The 20,198-nt window shown below is 39.6% G+C and overlaps 1 protein-coding gene across 1 annotated transcript; it reads left to right on the top strand.

Moving 5' to 3' along the window:
• Nucleotides 1-2,987: 2,987 nt before the first annotated feature.
• Nucleotides 2,988-3,938, top strand: LOC114174472. The gene is made up of 3 exons (XM_028059312.1): nt 2,988-3,092; nt 3,135-3,362; nt 3,477-3,938. Exons 1-3 carry the CDS (start codon nt 2,988-2,990, stop codon nt 3,936-3,938), a joined length of 795 nt encoding a protein of 264 aa, XP_027915113.1.
• The last annotated feature ends 16,260 nt before the right edge of the window (nt 3,939-20,198 follow it).

Raw genomic sequence — 20,198 nt, 5'->3', positions numbered from 1 at the left:
CAAATGATGACCAAAATAAAGTGAAAGATAAGAGAAAAGATGTAAAAGAAAAAGAGCAAGTTACCTCCAAAGTGTTACTTGCCTCTAAACAAAGATTTCCAAAGCAAGATGGACATCACCATTCTTCCTTCTCTTGCAAGGCTCTAAAGGAAGACCCAATGCACAAGCATGAGAAGAAGAGTGGCCTAGAAAAGAGGGATGGCCTAACCAAAGCTAGGGGTAGTACCCTTAGAAAAGATGGAACAAGAGCTCATAAAAGGGAGGCGTAAAACCTCCCCCAAATCAAGTCAAGCTCCATCTACAAGGCTTAAAGAATTTGTGGTCAAATTCTCTCCATGAAGGGGAGGATGATGAAGGATTGACCCCAACCAAGGATGAAGGCACATGCTTAAGAAGACTAAGCATGTTTAGAAAGGAAGTTCACTAATCCTTCATCCCTTTCATTTGTGTTTGTTATTTTTGATTCCCTAAGTTGACTTAGTTGAATCAACTTTAATTGAATTTTTGACCTTTGACTAGGTTTGACTTGTTGATTATAGTTGACTTGACTTAAGCCAACATGCTAATCTATGTTTATTTGCTTTGTAGGTTAATTAGGAGTAAGAAAGCAATGCTAGGTGGTGCATGGTGATTGGGGAGCATAAATGATGTGTGGAGAAGAGAGTAAAACAAAGGCATAAAGCATAAAGTAAAAGGCATGAAGCAAGTGTATCTATGTACCTTTGGTCTCCTTTGTTTTTAGCACACTTTGGCCACTTTTTAGAGACATATGAGACATATTCTTTGTCTCCTTTTGTGCTAGAACGAAATTAGCCTTGCACACCCAATAGTTGGCTCTTTTGTCTCTCATTTTTGTAACCTTATTTGACCTAGTTTCTAGAAGCTAGGATTAGGTTTTTGTAGAGACATCCTTAGATATCTTTTATTTGCTTAGAGGCCCCTAAACTCTTCTATATAAGGGGTGCTCCTAGACATGTAAAAGGGTTGAATACTTTGAATCTAAACACTCTTGTTTTCAACCTCTTTTTTTGTGAGCTATCCCTCCTCCCAAGGAGAGGAAAAACTCTTGCCTTATCTTGCTATGCAAGTGGCGGCACCATACACTCATCTCTAGAGCTTGGTTTGGCTTTGCCCCCTCTATGAGTGGCGTGCTCCACTTCCATCACCACTACTATCTTCTCTTCCATTTTATTTGTTCTTCTTCTTTCAATGCATTTTCGTTTTTGGTTATGTTCTTGCTATTTTCGTTTCTAAGCACCTTAAACTATCTCTTCTCCTATTGAACTCTTGGAAAGGAACCTTCACATCTAGATAGCTTGCTATCTTAATGTCCAGTGGGGATTTCCTTGAGTTTTCCTTAAACAACTCACACCATATTCAATAATCTTAAAAAGGAACAAGATAATCCTTCATCAGGGTCCAAACTGCCAACGTTAGGAGACGACATGTACAAGCCGAGGAGAAGCAAGTTTAAGAGGTCAAGGATAGGGGTAAGGCATTATTTGTGTTGCTTGACATCCGTTATTTGTTTTCGCAGGAACAATTGGCGCCCACCGTGGGGCACGACTTGATACCTTACCAAGCAATCCGAACATTATTAAGAATGGTTTCTACCTGCAATAGAGCTGGAATTGTGAAGGACACAAAGGCAAGCCCAACCATGCCTGCAACCAGCGTCCTGAACTTGGCCGCTATCCTCGAGGGGCAGGCCAAAATGCAACTAGAACTTGCTGATCTGAAAAATCGCGGTGTTAACAAGATGGAAGCGCTAAGACAGGTCCTCACCACTACACAACCACATTCCCCATCATCATCCGACATCCTTTACCACCTCATCCCTTGTCACCACACCAACCCAGACGCCGCCATCCTTTCATTGACACCATTACCACCCCCTTCCTAGTCAGTGGGAACCCTTCACATTGGACCGTTATGCAGGAGACACAGACCCTAACGAGTACCTCAAGGTGTACGTCACCCATGTCGCCCTATACACATATGAAGATGCCTATTCTACAAAGCTTTTCCTACCACCCTCAAAGGCCCAACCTTCGAATGGTTCACCTCTCTCCACCCATACTCCATTGACTGCTTTGACACCCTTTCCCACCTTTTCAAAACCCACGTCGCCGGCAACCGTCCTTATCAGGCTACTCCCCTATCCTTCCTCAGTGTCAAATAAGAAAGAGATGAGACACTTAGGGCCTTCATAGACCGTTTCAGTAAGGCCGCCCTCCGAATGCCAAACCTCACCCAAGAGATGATCTTGCAATGTATGACCCTTACATTGAACCTGGTCCGTTTGCTGACATCTATCTTCAACCACCACCCTCCATGCATGAACTCAAGCTGTGTGTTGTAGATTGCATTCGCATAGAGGAGATGAAGACCTTACGCACCAAATTCTACATTGACTACACACCTTCAACTGCTAAGATAGACGAACCATCCTCACGCTCTGAATCTAGGCCCAAAGAGCCTAGACCGCCACGATTTTCCATATATGCCTCGCTAAACGTTCCCAAATCACAGCTTCTCGATGAAGCACTCCAAGCGGGCCTCATTCCACAACCACGCAAAACCTTGAATCCCCCCAATGCAGATATGACCAAGTACTGCAAGTATCACCAAAATAACGGCCACACCATGGATGAGTGCAAGGCACTTCAAGACAAAAAGAAGAATTGATTTGCACTGGCCACTTCCGTCGTTTCATCAAGAGAGATGGACCATACCACCCTAAACAATCTGACAACTGTCTCCCCCCACGTGATACCCGTCACACTAACCGGTAAAACACCAATGACCACACCTATCACCCACCAGCTCACATCAATGCCAACCAAGCTGATCTCCCCCTACGCGGCACCATTAACACTATATCCAGCGGTTTCACCAGAGGTGGATCCACCTCATCCGCTAGAAAGAAACACCTCTACAACATAAAGTCCATCAACCACATTACCCGTTCGCATCATCGACTCCGAATGCCCTCTGTTACATTCACCAACGCCCATTTTCATGGTGTCGATCATCAACAAGATGATCCAATGGTCATCATTATTGAGCTTGAGAACTTCACGGTAAAGAAGGTACTCGTAGACCAAGGTAGCTCAGTTGATATCCTATACTAGACCACCTACCAAAAACTTCAACTCCCTGTTGCTGCTATGGTCCCCTACGACGAACCCATCTATGACTTCTTTGGAGAGGTGTTAACTCGTGGATATATTGATCTCCACACCGTGTTTCGTGAAGGATCTCAAACCAAAACCATACCAATCTATTTCCTCGTTGTGGAGGCATCTACATCATACAATGTCCTCCTAGGACGCCCCTCCCTTAACACTCTCGGAACCGTTGTATCCACACCCCACCTGGCCATGAAGTTCCCTTCACCATCTGGCAACATTATTACCATTCATGGTGACCAGAGACTCGTACGAGAATGCTATATGGCGAGTTTACAACCCTAGCTACCCGTTCTCCAAACCCACAGTATCGAGCGCCAACCCGACTCTGGCATAGCTCTATCCGGCGAAGATCTTGACCCCACAGTAGTATGCGACTCGGGCATCGAACCAGTAGAGGAGACTAGAAGCTTGGACCTCTTCATTGGCCGCACCATCAAACTCGGTGCAAGCCTGCAACAGGCACACTACGATGTACTAACACCAACTTTAACCACCAACGCTGACTTATTCGCTTGGTCAGCCGTAGACTTACCCGACGTCGATCCTCAAGTAGCCATCCATAAGCTATCAATATACAAAGAGGCCAAGTACATCTCACAAAAGAAAAGGAAATTGGGGGAAGAACGATGGCTAGCAGCAAAAGTAGAGGCCGAAAAGTTGCTAGATGCCAGATTCATCGCTAAAGCACACTACAGCACATGGCTTTCCACCGTTGTCCTTGTCAAAAAAGCTAACGGTAAATGACGTATGTGTGTTGACTATACAGACCTTAACAAAGCCTGCCCCATAGATGCTTACCCCCTACCCAACATTGACAGATTAGTAGATGGTGCAACTAGGAACAAAGTCCTCAGTTTTTTGGACGCATATTCTGGCTATAATAAGATACTAATTGTAATACCCCAAATTTTGGGATGTCATGGATAGTTAGAAAATGAACACGTTTGGCGAAAAAAGTATTATCATTAAAAATGTATTAATAAAAAAACTTATATTTTAATTTAAATTACATAGTTCAAAACATCACTTTGTCTAAAAATTCAAATAACACTTGCGTACAAAAGAAAATTACATAATTTCTAGTATCTGATTTATAACAACTAAATAACTTATAAAAACTCCCGAGTCCACCCCAGCCTCTTATCAATCTACTCCATGCCAAAAGCATCTGCATTATCATTTGCTCCTGTATAACACACACGTTATACGATCATCGCACATACAACAAACACACAAACAAACAAATAGGGGTAAGCTAACCATAAACAATGATATTCATAAAAGAAATTCATAAATAAAACATGTCCAATAATACTCAACGTCGCATTCAATTAACATAGAAACTTTATGATCACAATCCATCCTTGGTTTGAACACACAAACCCCAAATCCAAACAATCATACTAAACCAAACATAGCATCACATTCATCTAAAATCTTCATTAAATTCCACCAAGAGCTTTCAAGCAAGGTGAAACACTCTCAACATGCAACACATGAGGATTACATATTGCCAACAAAGTACTCACCAACACATCATGCATGGGAAATAAACCATAACATAAACCCATCAACTTATCAAATAATACATTCATACAATAAACCCAACGAGTGACATTCATTCAACCACAATATATAAACGATTTTGGATTTTAGAAATAAAGTTGCGGCTTGTGTAAAACTCCAAAAATTATGTATTTATATTCAAATTAAAGATGATTAAATCAAGAATAAAATGCAACAATAACCAACTTAATTGAATAACTATAGAGAAAGTTATGCACCAAACAAGCAACAAAGGTCAATGCTGTCAACAACTCAACTACAATGATCTTGCGATAAAAACGGCTCCCATTACAGAGCTCCGATTCAAGATCCGACCGGTCAAAGTCAAGAACTATGTGTTAAGGATTAACTGTTAAAATTTCAGATCGATCCAACGGTTAACGAAGTAGGAACCTTCATTTTACGGAACGTGTGCAGTGTAGAAAAATGGATAGCGCCTCAAAACGAGATAAAGAAAAGGAAAGGTGGCTGCACCAAAATAAATAGCTGACGTACAAGCCAGTGTTCCATCAATCTTTGGTCTCATTGAAATATAAAATCATGTACTTCACCCACATCAATACGCATGATATCAAAAAGAAGAAAGAGGAAAGCTAATAACTATGCACCACATTCACGTAAATAAAAAAGAAGAGGTAGAAGAGTTAATCTCATAATGAAGAGAAAACAATCACACATGTAGGTCATGAAAAATAGGAAGGATATATCAAGTATATTTATTAAAACCTCATGCACCAATCAACAAAATAAAGAGAAGAAATAAGGTAAAGCTTCAAACAACACAAAAAGCAAACTCAGCTTCCCCTACACTAGACATCCATGCTTTTCAAGTTTCATTCATCAAGCAAACAACAAGAAAACAATAGAAGAAAGCAAGGTTGGCTTCCCCTACCTTGTTAGCAACCTCCAATTCTTTCTCCCGTAGTCTTTTCCACGGTTGCTCTCCTTCTACTGTTAAACTCTCATCTTCTCCTCTCACCTCCTCTGCCACCTTTTAGAAACCCTAAAGTGTTTTATCTCCATTTTTCAAAATCTTATCTTTTTCATCTATAATTAACATCTTTAATCTTTTCTATTAATATTTTAAAATTAAATCTTTTCAATTAAGATTTAAAAAAAACTAAAAATAAAAACAAACCAAAATCTTAACTGGTTTTCAAGTTTTTAAAGAAAACAAAGAACATTAAAAATGAAATCTTGTGCAGCAACGTGAAAATATATATGGCAGCAACCACAAAATAATAACCTATTGTATGCATGGATCATGATTTATCAAATGGAGAAGAGAGAAAAAAACTAATGAAATTTATGTGGGTCCCACAACAAAAGAAAAGAAAAATAATTAATCATATAAGAGAACATATTTTGCTTTCCAGTTAGGTTTGAACCCAGTCAAAAATGCACTAAACAAGTACAATCCACCACCACACTGTATGCTTTCTCACTGTATAATATGCACGAATAAATTATAAACAAATATTGTGCATCCGCCATAATTGAATAATAAAATAATTAAAACCACTAAATGAACACGGTTAGGATCAAACCCAAGTACCTACACGCCCATATTCACTCTCCAACCAAGAAACAAATTACTTTTCCATTTTTTAATATGCACCACTTAATTTTATTATATATATATATATATATATATATATATATATATATTTTCAACATTACATATAATATCAAAATTTAAAATAAATAAAACAATAACTTACATCACTTAAATAATTATTATAAATACAAAAATAACTTAAATCGCTCAAATAATAATTATTTTATAATTTAATAACCTAATTAAATTAATTAAATCAACAATATTAATTAAGCCATTAATTTTTCTCATGTGTCCCCCTTTAGTCTAATTTTTCCCGAGTCTTACACCAATGACTACAACCGACATGATCAAAACTGCATTCATTACTGACGATGCAAATTACTTCTACAAGATTATGCCCTTCGGACTCAAAAATGCAGGTGCTACCTATTAGAGGTTAATGGACAAAGTGTTCAACCACTTCATGGGAAAGTATGTCGAAGTGTACATTGATGACATGGCTGTCAAATCACCCAGCCACCTACAACATGCACAAGACTTGCTCACACAAGTGTGTTTTTGGTGTAGTGTATAACCTCAGACTCAACACCGACAAGTGTGTTTTCGGCGTCGATAGCAGGAAATTCCTAGGCTTCATGCTCACACAATGCAGAATCGAGGCCAACCTTGAAAAATGCAAAGCAATAATCGAAATGCGCAACCTAACCAACGTTAAAGAGGTGTAGTGCCTGGTAGGCCGCCTCACCGCCATATCCAGATTCCTTCCGAAACTTGCCAAACAAACCCTATCCATTACCAAACTTCTCAAAAAATCTGCAAAATTCTCTTGGAATGACGATTGTGAAATTTTTTTCCAAAACCTCAAAACCACCCTTACATCCCTTCCAATCCTCCGCAAACCATACGTACACCTCCCACTACTGGTATATATCACCGCAACAGACTATATGGTCAGTGCCGTCTTGGTCCAAGAATCTGCTGGGATCCAACATTCAGTGTACTTCGTCAGCCGAACCTTGCAAGACCCTGAAACCAGATACCAAATGGTAGAAAAACTAGCTCTTTCCTTGGTAAATGCAGCAAGACGGCTCCGCCCATACTTCCAAAACCACCATATCATTATCAACACCTATTACCCTATCCAGAAAATCCTCCTAAAACCCGACCTTGCCGGATGAATGTAATCTTGCACCGTGGAACTTTCCAAATTCAACATCCATTACGAACCACACGGCTCTATCAAAGCCAAGTGCCTACTTGACTTTGTTAACGACCTCCAACACATCCCCGAAGAGGACCAGTGGACACTATACGTTGATGGCTCCTCCAATCCAAGAGGCATAGGTGCCAATATTGTCCTAGAGGGCCCTATCCTCATGGAAAAATCCCTACACTTCGCCTTTAAAATCTCCAACAACCAGGCTGAGTACAAAGCCATCCTTGTTGGCCTATCAATAGTGCGCGAAGTCGGAGTACGCTCGCTAGTATGCAAAACAGATTCCAAGCTCACTGTTGGCCCCCTCAATGACGAGTTTCAAATGAAAGACGCAACTCTCCTCCAATGCTATCACTTGGTCCACAACATCATGCAATCCAGTTATTATAGGGTACACATCCAACACATCCTAAGAGGAGAGAATGTACGAGCAGACGTATTGTCCAAACTCGCAAGTACTAAACTGAAAGGCAGGCATAAGTCCCTCTTGTAATAGACGTTATCCGCACCATCAACAACAAACATCTGCCTCAACCTGGGCCACGCCGACAATTGGACAACTTTGTACATCCAATACCTCAAAACTGGAAACCTTCCACCCAATACCGACAAGGGAGGGCTGGCCAAAGCAGCACGAGACACGATGATGGGTGACGAGTTGTTTAAGCGTGGATATGGACAACCCTTACTTAAATGTGTTACAAAGGAGCAAGCATAATACATACTTAGAGAAATACGTGAAGGAATATATGGCTACCATTCAAGTGCACGAACCATGACTACCAGAATACTCAGAGTTGGCTACTTCTGGCCAACCATTGAGGCGAACTGTCAAGTCTTCGTCAAGAAATGCATACCATGTCAGAAACATGGCAATCTCATTCACCAGAAACAAGAACAATTGCCCTCCATACTATCCCCGTGGCCATTCAAAAAATGAGGAATGAACATCTTGGGACCATTCACCCCAGGGAAAGGATAAGTGAAATTCCTCATTGTTGGCATTGACTATTTCACAAAATGGATAGAGGCTAAGCCATTGGCCCTAATCACAACACAACAAGTCCAACAATTTGTATGGAAGGACATCATATGCCGATATGGAGTTCCGCACATTATCATAAACGACAATGGCCGCCAATTCATAGACAAGGAACTCGCCAAATTCTACATCGGACTTGGAATAAAACACATCACAAGCTCCGTGGAGCATCCATAAACCAATAGAAAAGCTGAGGCTGCCAACAAGGTCATACTGGTCGAGTTGCGGAAAAAATTAGATGGTGCAAAAGCCCAATGGCTAGAGGATTTGTTGGAAGTGCTATGGGCTGACAGATGCACCCCTCAATCCGCAACCAAGGAATCCCCCTTTAACTTGGTTCACGGGGCAGAAGAAATGATACCAGTCGAGATTGGAGAACCTTCCTTACATCAACAAGTATAAAACCATGACCAGAACGAACAAAACTTATGCACCCATCTAGACTTGTTAACTAAGTTACGAGAGAAAGCACAAATTCGAAATATAGCGGTAAAACAGAGGGCGACCAGAAGTAAGCGGCCTGGGTCGAACACAAATTATTAAGTTATTTCTAAAAAATTCCCCACCACTTAATAAAGTAGGCGGCCTGGGTCGAACACCAGCATTATTACATCGTTTTCTCAGAAATTCTTGTTATTTTACTAAAAACTTCCCCACCACCTACTAAAGTAGGCAGCCTAGGTCGAACACCTTTCTTATTATGTCGTTTTCTAAAAAATTCTTGTTATTTTTCTAAAAACTTCCCCTCCACCTACTAAAGTAGGCGGCCTAGGTCGAACACCAAAATTATTATGTCGTATTCTGAAAAATTCTTGTTATTTTTCTAAGAAATTCCCCACCACCTACTAAAGTAGGCGGCTTGGGTCGAACACCAGAATCATTACGTCGTTTTCTCAAAAATTCTTATTTTCTAAAAAGTTCCCCACCACCTACCAAAGTAGGCGGCTTGGGTCAAACACCAGAATCATTATGTCATTTTCTCAAAAATTCTTAAGTTATTTTCTAAAAAGTTTCCTACCACTTACCAAAGTGAGTGGTCTAGGATGCCCATATCAAACATCTATAACAAGTCCAAAGCAACAACATCATCAAAAAACACGCCTATAACATGAACTAGCGGCATCATACAACGCGATAGGTACATAAAATGCATGCATCCAGTAAAGTATATACAAAGCATTCATCATATTAAAAAGCACAAGAAAAATTGTACGAATTGTTACACACTTAGGATGAAAAATCAAATCAAATATTCAAGTCCCTAACTCCTAAGTCTCTATCTGTTGTGACCCCAACAAGCCCAAGCTCAAGTGCATCAACAAGCCCAAGCCTACATCAAGGCCCAATCACTAGCAGCATGATGAGAAAGATTCACATGGGCCTCTCACAAGATGATCAAGTCAATCATGGGCTTTTTACATTATTCACATGGGCTAAAGAAATCTCTAAAATATGAGATGATGCATGAAGGAAGTAGTATAGATTTAAATTGGGCCATTGTTTAGGCCTTGTTTTTCTAGAATAATAAGTCAAACAATGTGTAGTTGAATTGATAAAATTGGGCTTGACTAACCCCAATAGGAGATTTGGCCATGAGCTACCAAAGGTCAAGGTGGACTAAGTGGAAGTCAACATTCCTTCCTACACCTCATGGATCATGCATCCCATGGAGCCAAGTCCACACTCCACTCATGCGCCTCCTTCATCCAAGGGCTAAGAGAGTGTCTTATTTTCCAAGTCTTCATCCAAAGGCTAGGAAGATGCCTCCTTCTCTAAGCTACCATCCAAGGGTGATGATTAAAGCTTCTCCTTCAAGCTTGATCTAAGGGCCAAAAATTAGTTTAACTTTTAGGCTCACATATAAAAGCCATTTGTACATTTTCACTCTTGAAATTTCTAATAGAATGTTTGTGTTGAGATCACTCCACTCTTCTATTATTTTGAGAGCATACATGGCTAACCTTCTCCTTCATCTCCTCTAGCAACCTTCCATACCATAGCTCCACTTCTACTCTTCATCTTCACCAAAAACCTCCACTGTCGAGAGCTCTTCTTGCTATTATCCTCATTTCCACTACATTTCATTTACTTCTTGGTGTCTTCCATGGATCTCCTTCCTCTCCTACACCAAGGATGTCCATCAATTGGTATCTAGAGCCATCCAAGCCTTTGGTGCATCCATCATCTGGGTTTGGGTAAGGTTCTTGGTCCATACTTGTGTCTTGTTTCAATTTCCATTTTGTCTCTTCTTCTCCACTGTCTTCTTCAATTTTTCTGCTATTTTTTCATGTTCTTGCTGCTCTCCACCATTTGACAATGAGGCTACATGAATCTCCATTGATTCATCTTGTAGTAGTCCTTGCTTCATTGGTGTAAATCTGTTTTAGGTTCCATTTTAGTTTTCCAGCACTTGTTCTTTTCTTCCTTGCTGTTTTTCTTCATTTTAATCGGTGCATCTTTTAATTTTCAGTTCCTTATGTTGTGTTTTGTCTTAAGTCATGTTTTAGCACTTTAATACATCTTAATTTTCGTTCATATGGCTGAATTTTGCACTTGCTTGATGAGAACCAAGTCCTACATCACACAAAATGAGTTATGAACTTCAAGTGATGCTTGTGGATGTGTAAGGCAATGGTCTCACTGTTTTTCGTCCATTTCATCGATTGGATTGTGCTTTTAAGTGTTTAAGATGTTCTTCTATGATTCATACTTGATTTTAGATCATAATCAAATTCATTCATCTTGAATTTTCATAGAACATCTTACAATTTCCATAAGTAATTCTGCTCCAGTCTGTTTTTCCAATTTTCACTGCACGCACACCTACTGTTTGAGATTTTTCATGACTCACTGCCTGGTCAAAATTTTAATCTGAATTTTTCCTCATTTAGCTAACATCTAGATGAAAAAAAAAAGAATCATTCAAAAATGTTGAGTACCAAAAAATTAAAAATCAGTGAAGTTGAGGCAATTTTTCACGTTTTCTGGCACAATGGCTCGAGAATTCTCTGTTTTATTGCTGTTTTGTGCGTTTTGTGCGTTTTGTGGTGCTTTTAAGTGCTCTTTGTTATTCTAATTGATTCCTTGATTGTGTACTTTATATTGGCTTGAGTTTGCCTTCAATAGAAGTGGAATTTATTCCCTCAATTTGGCACAAAATTGCAATGAGTACAGTGGCTGTTTTTGAGCACTTTTTCTTCTCTATTTTCAGTTTTTTTCATCTATTCTAGTGCATTTCTAGGTTCCTTTTTGTGGTGCTTGCCTTTCTTTCTAGCCTTTAATTTTTTGCTTGTCACTTCTTGAATCTCCTTCTAGTCATGTTTCATTTCAATTCTCTTTTTGTTTAGCATTTCTAATTAGCTTTTCTTGCTTTCTCCTTTGTTTGGGTTCATATACTTGACTCTTGGTTATTGGTTGTGATTGATGATGCTATGAAGTTTAGAATGGTTTCTATGATTTGGTAGCATCTTAGGTGGTGGATATTGAAGTAGAATTTTAGCTTGTGTGCTTATCTTTTCCTCACCTATTGAGAGTTTTGGACCTATTCATTTGGGAATGTGTGTGCTAACTCCATTGCTTGGTATAATTTTCTTGCTGTTTTAGGTGCAGGTTTGGTGGCTGTTTTGGCCTTAAAACCACGACTATAGTTGCTATTTTGCACTTCATTTTGGTGGCTTAATGGTGGAGCTCCAAAGGTGCGTGAAGAACTCCATGGGCAGCGGAAATTGGATGAAGGAATGGAGGCAAGTTTTGAAGGCACTTAAGGAAGGTGGCTAGAGGTGAAAGGATTTCCTAATCTATGCTAGCCTAAGGAAGGTGGCTAGAGGTAGAGAGAGGAAATCTCTAGAAAGAGTGACTCTCAAAGGCAATAGAGGGAGGAGTGCTCTCAACTCAATTAGCATCTATTGCATAAAATTTCAAGAGTGCTACAAATGAGTAAAATTTTGGCTTTTATATGAAGCCATTTACACATGAGAAAGGAGAGCCATTGGATGGAGTGGGCCTTGATCTTGGCCCTTAGATCAAGCTTGGAGAAGGAGGCAAGGTCACGCCCCTTGGATCTTGGCTTGAAGAACAAGAAGGATTCTTAGCCTTTAGATGTGATGACCAACCTTAGTCAAACCATGAAGCAAAATGAGCCTCCTGGCCTTGATAATCTCGACCATGAATGAAGAGAATTGGGCCGAGCCCAACTTGAACCCCATCCTATGTTCCTTTCATGTCTTATGTATTATTGGAAAGCAAAGCCCAAACAATGGGCCAATTTAAATCTACACTACTAGATTTAAATGCACTTCTTCAAGTCTTTGTGATCTCTTTGACCCATTTAAATAATGTGTGAAGCCCATTGAAATTGTGATCATCTAATGGGAGGCCCTTTTAAATCTTTTTCATCATTGATCTTGTAATTGGGCCTTTAAGTGGGCCTGCATTTGAAATGAGGCTTGAAGGCGCACTTGGGCTTGTTGGGATCACATCATCACCTCCCCCTTAAAGAGGATTTGCCCTCAAATCTTGGATGTCATCCTCATCAGCTACAGTACCTGTAAAAGGAACTAAGTCAGTGATATTAAAAGTAGGATGCACACCATATTCAGCTGGAAGATCTAATTGATAAGCATTATTGTTGATCTTCTTTATGATTTGGAATGGACCATCACCACGGAGACTAAGTTTGGATTTCCGTAATTGAGGAAATCTTTCCTTCCTTAGATGAAACCAAACTAAGTCACCCTCATTGAATGACCGAACTCTCTTGCCTTTGTTTTTCAGAATGTGCAATTTTTTCCATTTGGGCTTGAATTTGACTCTTAACCTTCTCATGAAAATCTTTGATGAATTGGGACTTAGAAACCCCTTCTTTATGAACAAAGTCAAAAGAAGATGGAAGAGGTAACAAGTCTAGAGGAGTGAGAGGGTTAAAGTTATAGACAACCTCAAAAGGTGAGAGTTTGGTGGTGCTATGGACCACTCTATTGTATGCAAACTTAATGTGGGGAAGATACTCATCCCAAGATTTATGGTTCCCCTTAAGCACAACCCTAAGCAATGTGGAGAAGGATCTATTGACTACCTCTGTTTGCCCATCAGTTTGAGGGTGGCAGGAAGTAGAAAAAGAAAGTTTAGTTCCAAGCCTAGACCACAAGGTCCTCCAAAAGTGGCTAAGGAACTTAGTATCCCTATCAGACATAATTGTCTTGGGTAAGCCATGAAGACGAACCACTACTCTAAAGAACAACTTTGCAATGTGGCTTGCATCATCGAATTTGTGGCATGGAATAAAATGTGCCATTTTTGAAAAACAGTCCATGACCACAAGAATTTGAGATCCAAGTTTGGCTAAAAGAGTATATCTTCTATAAAGTGCATCAACCACAACATTGGATTTCCCTTTCTTGTATTTGATGATATAAGGGAATTGTTCTAGAAATTCAACCCACTTTGCATGCCTCTTGTTGAGCTTTGCTGGCTTTTAAAATACTTGAGAGTTTCATGATTAGTGTGAATTACAAACTCTTTAGACACAAGATAATGTTCCCAAGTATGAAGAGCTCGCACAAGGGCATATAACTCTTTGTCGTAGGTGGGGTAATTACGAGAAGGGCCATTGAGTTTTTCACTGAAGTAAGCAATTGGATGGCCTTCTTGTAAAATTGCACCTACTCTAACCCCAGAAGCATCACATTCTAGCTCAAAAGTTTTCTCAAAGTTTGGAAGAGCTAGAACTAGTGCTTGGGTGAGTTTAGCCTTGATCTCCTCAAAGGCTTGTTGTTACTTATCACCCCACACAAAAGGTTTATCTTTCTTGACAAGTTCATTGAGGGGTGAGGCAATTGTAGAGAAATGGAGTACAAACCGTCTATAGAAGCTAGCTAGCCCATGAAAGCTACGGATGTCCCCAACATTCTTTGGCATAGGCCATTCTTGGATGGCTTTGATTTTGTCGGGGTCAACATGTACCCCACTTTTATTGACCACAAACCCAAGAAAGATGACACTTTCTACACAGAAAGTGCACTTCTCTATGTTTGCATAGAGTTGATGGTCTCGAAGGAGAGACAAGACTACCCTAAGGTGTCCTAGATGAACTTTGAAGCTATGGCTATAAATTAAAATGTCATCAAAATAAAGAACCACAAACTTCCCCAAACAATCCCGTAGGACATGATTCATTAGTCGTATGAATGTGCTAGGAGCATTGGTTAGGCCAAAAGGCATGACTAATCATTCATATAGACCAAATTTAGTTTTGAAAGTTGTTTTCCACTCATCACCTTTGGTAATTCGAATTTGGTGATAACCACTCATCTTGTGCTGTATTCCTCTAAAAGGTGGGAGGCCTTAGGGGCCATCCTTAGGGAAAAGATCTGCAAATTCATGGAGAAGAGCACAGACAGAAGGAGGTAGATCCTTAAGTGAAGGATGTTGGAGACATGTAAGGACAACATGACAAAGCAAAAGGTAGGAAGGGTGTTCAACATGAAGAATTTGTAAAAGAGTTTTATGAGTTAGAAGCACTTCATGATGAACATCCTTAGAAGGAGAGACTTCCTCTACCTTTGTCTTAGAATCCTTGGATAATTTAGTAGAGTTGGTGGAACTCTCTTCCTCCCTCCTAGCTCTCATTTGAGCTTGGTCACTAGTAACTTGAGCAGGAGTGAGGGGATGTAACACAAAAGTTTTAGAATGATGTTGGAGGGTGATCTCATTGGTATGGCCATTATGTGTGGTTTTGCGGTCAAATTGCCACGACCTACCTAAGAGAATATGGCAAGCTTCCATTGGAATTACATCACATAAAACTTTGTCTTTGTACTTTCCAATAGAGAACTTAACCAACACTTGATGCTTGACTTCGAGATCCCCATCTTCATTAAGCCAATGAAGTTTGTAAGGTTTGGGATGGGATAACAAAGTGAAGTTCAACTTCTCAACCATTCTTGTGCTACAACAGTTGCAACAAGACCCACTATCAATGATTAAAGAACAAGTATTGTTCAAAATGTCACAATGAGTGTGAAAAATGTTTTCTCTTTGATCATTGAGAGAATGGTTGGTTGGTTATTGAGAAGCCTCCTAATCATTAAGAGAGACCTTTCTTGAGGATAGGAATGAAGTTTGTCCTTAGACGACTTGTCTTTGTGGGAGTCACTAGAGGAGGAAGATTCCTTAGAAGACTCCCCTTGACTACTGTTGAGGTCTTGGCCCTTTAGCACAATGGTGCGCTTGGTAGGACACTGTGATGCCACACGACCTCTACCTAAACACTTAAAACACTTGATCTCACTACCTCACTTGGAGGTCTCACCCTTATCTTGACCTTTTGCTGGGTGTCTATGAGCGGTCTCCTTGACATGACAAAAAATCTTTCTTTTGAAAATCAGATTTTGAAAAAGAGAGTGAAAAATCCTTGCGAATAGGTTTCCTCAAGAGTTGTTGCTCCACTTTGATGAACATTTGAACAAGTTCATTTAAATTTTGACATGGGAGCAACCCAACTCTATCTCTTATGTTATAGTTTAGACCACTTGTTGTATGTGCGATGATCGTATAACGTGTGTGTTATACGAGAGCAAATGATAATGCAGATGCTTTTGGCATGGAGTAGATCGACGAGAGGCTAGGGTGAACTCGGGAGATTTTATAATTTATTTAGTTGTTTTAAATCAGATATTAAAATATATGTAATTTTCTTTTGTTTTCAATTGTCATTTGAATCTTTTTGACCAAGTGTCGTTTTGAACAATGTAATTTAAATCAAATATAATTTTTTTATTTATTAATACATTTTTAATGATAATACTTTTTCTGCCAAACATGTTCATTTTCTAACTATCCGTAACATCCCAAAATTTGGGGTGTTACATCTATGACTTAGGTTTTCGAAGCAACAATCAGCTTAAAATTTAGTGCACTGAGTAACTCGTGACACTTCTCAAACAGAAGGTGTGTAGTGGAAAAAAAGGTTGAAAAATGAAGCAAAAGTATTGTGAAAGTGGAAGATGTTCAATAGACAAATCAATTCGATTTGGAGCTAGAATCAAGCATAGATGAAGATGAACATCTTAGGACACTCTAAGGCACAAACCAATCAGTGAAATGGCATTAAAACAATGAGGAAAGCTGACTCAAACAACCACACGCATAGCATAAAGCTTCATTACGTTTTGGAGTGGAGTTTGGCACGGTTTCACTCAAGCAAGTGCAGAAAATGATTGTAAACGGTGGAAAATTGAAGAAACATGTAAAAGAAAGCATGAACAAGACATAAAACATAGCTTGAACGGTAGAAATTGAACCCGAACACAACTCACAACTTTCATCGTACTGTGCTCTCTAAACAAGAATCACCGAATAAAAATGACAAGAAACACAATGGAAGCAATAAAATGGTGTTGAAATGTAAAGGAAAGCTAGTAAATGATGTGAACCATAGCAAGCAAGGAAATCTACAAATAGAGTGTAGAACACTCTTGTAGTCTCATAGTTGCATGGAATCAATGGAGAAACACAATGTAATAGACAATGAACAGTAAATGTGAAAGAGAAAAACAAAATAGAAGGAGAAGATGAGAACAAGATGGAAAAATGAAGGAAACACAAGACTAGGAAAGAAACTTACCAAACCATGAGAGACCATGGTTTGATGGCTCTTGATACCATTATGGTGGAGCTCCAAAGGTGCGTGAAGAACTCCATGGGCAGCGGAAATTGATGAAGGAATGGAGGCAAGTTTTGAAGGCACTTGCAAGCTGTGGAAAGTGAAGGAGGTGAAAGGATTTCCTAATCTATGCTAGCCTAAGGAAGGTGGCTAGAGGTAGAGAGAGGAAATCTCTAGAAAGAGTGACTCTCAAAGGCAATAGAGGGAAGAGTGCTCTCAACTCAATTAGCATCTATTGCATAAAATTTCAAGAGTGTCTACAAAAGAGTGAAATTTTGGCTTTTATATGAAGCCATTTACACATGAGAAAGGAGAGCCATTGGATGGAGTGGGCCTTGATCTTGGCCCTTAGATCAAGCTTGGAGAAGGAGACAAGGTCGCGCCCCTTGGATCTTGGTTTGAAGAACAAGAAGGATTCTTAGCCTTTAGATGTGATGACCAACCTTAGTCAAACCATGAAGCAAAAGGAGCCTCCTTGCCTTGATAATCTCGGCCATGTATGAAGAGAATTGGGCCGAGCCCAATTTGAACCCCATCCTATGTTCCTTTCATGTCTTATGTATTATTGGAAAGCAAAGCCCAAACAATGGCCTAATTTAAATCTACACTACTAGATTTACATGCACTTCTTCAAGTCTTTGTGATCTCTTTGGCCCATTTAAATAATGTGTGAAGCCCATTGAATTTGTGATCATCTAATGGGAGGCCCTTTTGAATCTTCTTCATCATTGATCTTGTAATTGGGCCTTTAAGTGGGCTTGCATTTGAAATGAGGCTTGAAGGTGCACTTGGGCTTGTTGGGGTGACATCACTTAAGGTGCTTACAAGTGCCTTACTAGGTGGTAGTATTTGTTCAAATCAAAAGGAGGCTACAAGCCAAGCTCTTGGCTCTTGATTTTGTGCAAATTGACAGCACTTTGGCAGCACATTTAGAGTTACATTGTTTCTGATTTTTGGCTTTATTTTTTGTACTTTGTACTTCTTTTTGGCACATCTTATTTGGTACCATTTTGAAGCCTCCTTGATCGTGAAATTGCATCTTTTGAGCATAAAAATTTGAGATATTAAGTGGCTTGAGGTTACTTCATTTTGAGTACCAAATTAGTGAACCAAAATTACTTTAAAGTTCTTAATTGTATCCATGACCTACTTAGGTGCCTTGGGGAACCAAAGGTGTTCAATCCCATCTCTTAAGTAGAACCTTTTTCATACTATAGTGCAACGTTTTAGTAACTGAGTGTGTTGAAAGTTCTAAGTGCTTTCTCACCTTGCTTTTAGGCCGCATAGTTAGATGCTTAGTGGTTTAAATTTGTGAGACCAAAGTCTCTAAAATTTTTGCCATTTAGGGGTTCGTTCTTTTCTTTGAGTATTGTTTGTGTTTGTTTGTGCTTAGTGTCTAAAGTAATTCTACTTACTTAGCCTTAGACAATTGTGTGACCATTGAAACCTTTTGCAAGTACATCTTGGCAAGGATTGGCCTTGGTACTTAAGAAGTCTTTTAGACTCACCTCGCCTAACCTGGAGGTCTACTTGTGCTTGGTTTCTTCTTTCACCATTTTGTTAAAGTTCTAAGTTCTTTCAATCACCAAGAGCACTAGAAGGGCTACTCGTGCTAGTACCCAACATCAACAACAAGTTGATGAAAACAACCTCCACACAAGTGGTGATGAGGAGGTTGTGGTTGATCCTAGAGTCCTAAATAATCTCTCTCAAGAGGTTAGGGACCTTAAAATTCAAATGGCTTCCATGTAAGCCAATCTTCAATTAATTGCCAATCAACTTAACCCTTCCAACCTTCATACCCGTGCCTCTCCTAGGCCTTCTCGTGCCCCTTCAAGGCATGAGTATGATTTTGAAGAGGAGGAAGATGAGCGCATCAACCTTAGACAATCGCCTCGTGTAAGAAGGCAAAGGCGTGTACCTCCTTATCCTAAAGAAGTTAAAATTGATTTGCCTAATTTCTATGGAAAGGATAATGTTGAGGTTTTTCTTGATTGGGTTGCAAAAGTGGAACAATTGTTTGAGAGTCATGTTGTGGAGGAAGAGAGGCGTGTGTCTCTAGCTACTCTTAGCTTTCAAGGGCATGCTCTTAATTGGTGGACTTCCTTAGTCCTCTAAAGAAGGAGAAAAGGGCTACATGATATTGAGTATTGGAATGATCTTAAGGAAGCCCTTCATGCCCGCCATGTTCCCTCCTACTACAAAAGAGAGCTCTTTGACAAGCTCCAAAGGCTCCAACAAAGATCTATGTCTATAGAAGAGTATAGACAAAAGATGGAGCTCTACATCATGAGAGCCGGAATTGAAGAAGAAGAGGAACTTACCATTGCTAGGTTCTTAAGTGGACTCAATTACAACATAAGAGATAAAGTTGAGTTGCTCCCCTACTGTAATTTTAATGATCTTGTTCAAATGAGCATCAAGGTGGAGCAACGAATTTTGAGATGTCCTTCTCACAAGGATTCTCCCTCTTTTTCTAAAAGTGATTTTCAAAAGAAAGATTTTTCAAAATAAAAAGAGTCCACACATAAGAGCCTTACAAAGGTAAGTGACAAAGGTGAATCCTCCACCAACGAAAGAGCTAGTGACATCAAATGTTTCAAGTGTCTAGATAGAGGTCATGTGGTCGCCCAATGCCCTACCAAACACACCATTGTGCTTAAGGGCAAAGACCTCTACACTAGCCAAGAGGAGTCATCTTCAAGTGACTCCGACACTACTCATTCTAGTGATTCTCAAGAACATTCATATCCAAATGAAGGGAAACTTTTGATGATTAGGAGGCTTCTCAATAACCAACCTAGCCTTCCTCTCAATGATCAAAGAGCAAATATTTTCCACACAAGATGTGAGGTTTTGAAAAACACTTGCTCTTTGATCATTGATAGTGGGTCTTGTTGCAATTGTTGTGGCACAAGATTGGTTGAGAAGTTGAATTTGACTTTGTTACCCCATCC

This window comes from Vigna unguiculata, chromosome 2 (genome assembly GCF_004118075.2).
Source record: "Vigna unguiculata cultivar IT97K-499-35 chromosome 2, ASM411807v1, whole genome shotgun sequence".
Classification (NCBI taxonomy): Eukaryota; Viridiplantae; Streptophyta; class Magnoliopsida; order Fabales; family Fabaceae; genus Vigna; species Vigna unguiculata.
The sequence above is the reverse complement of the archived record's forward strand: the minus strand, read 5'-3'. Positions and strand labels throughout refer to the sequence as shown.

What these genes read in the sequence shown, in the direction of transcription:
- LOC114174472 (XM_028059312.1), top strand. Translation starts at nt 2,988, where the DNA reads ATGCCCTCTGTTACATTCACCAACGCCCATTTTCATGGTGTCGATCAT. An exon ending in AGAACTTCACGGTAAAGAAG is followed by an intron (nt 3,093 to 3,134) that starts GTACTCGTAGAC and finishes ATCCTATACTAG; the next exon opens with ACCACCTACCAAAAACTTCA. An exon ending in TTAACACTCTCGGAACCGTT is followed by an intron (nt 3,363 to 3,476) that starts GTATCCACACCC and finishes TTACAACCCTAG; the next exon opens with CTACCCGTTCTCCAAACCCA.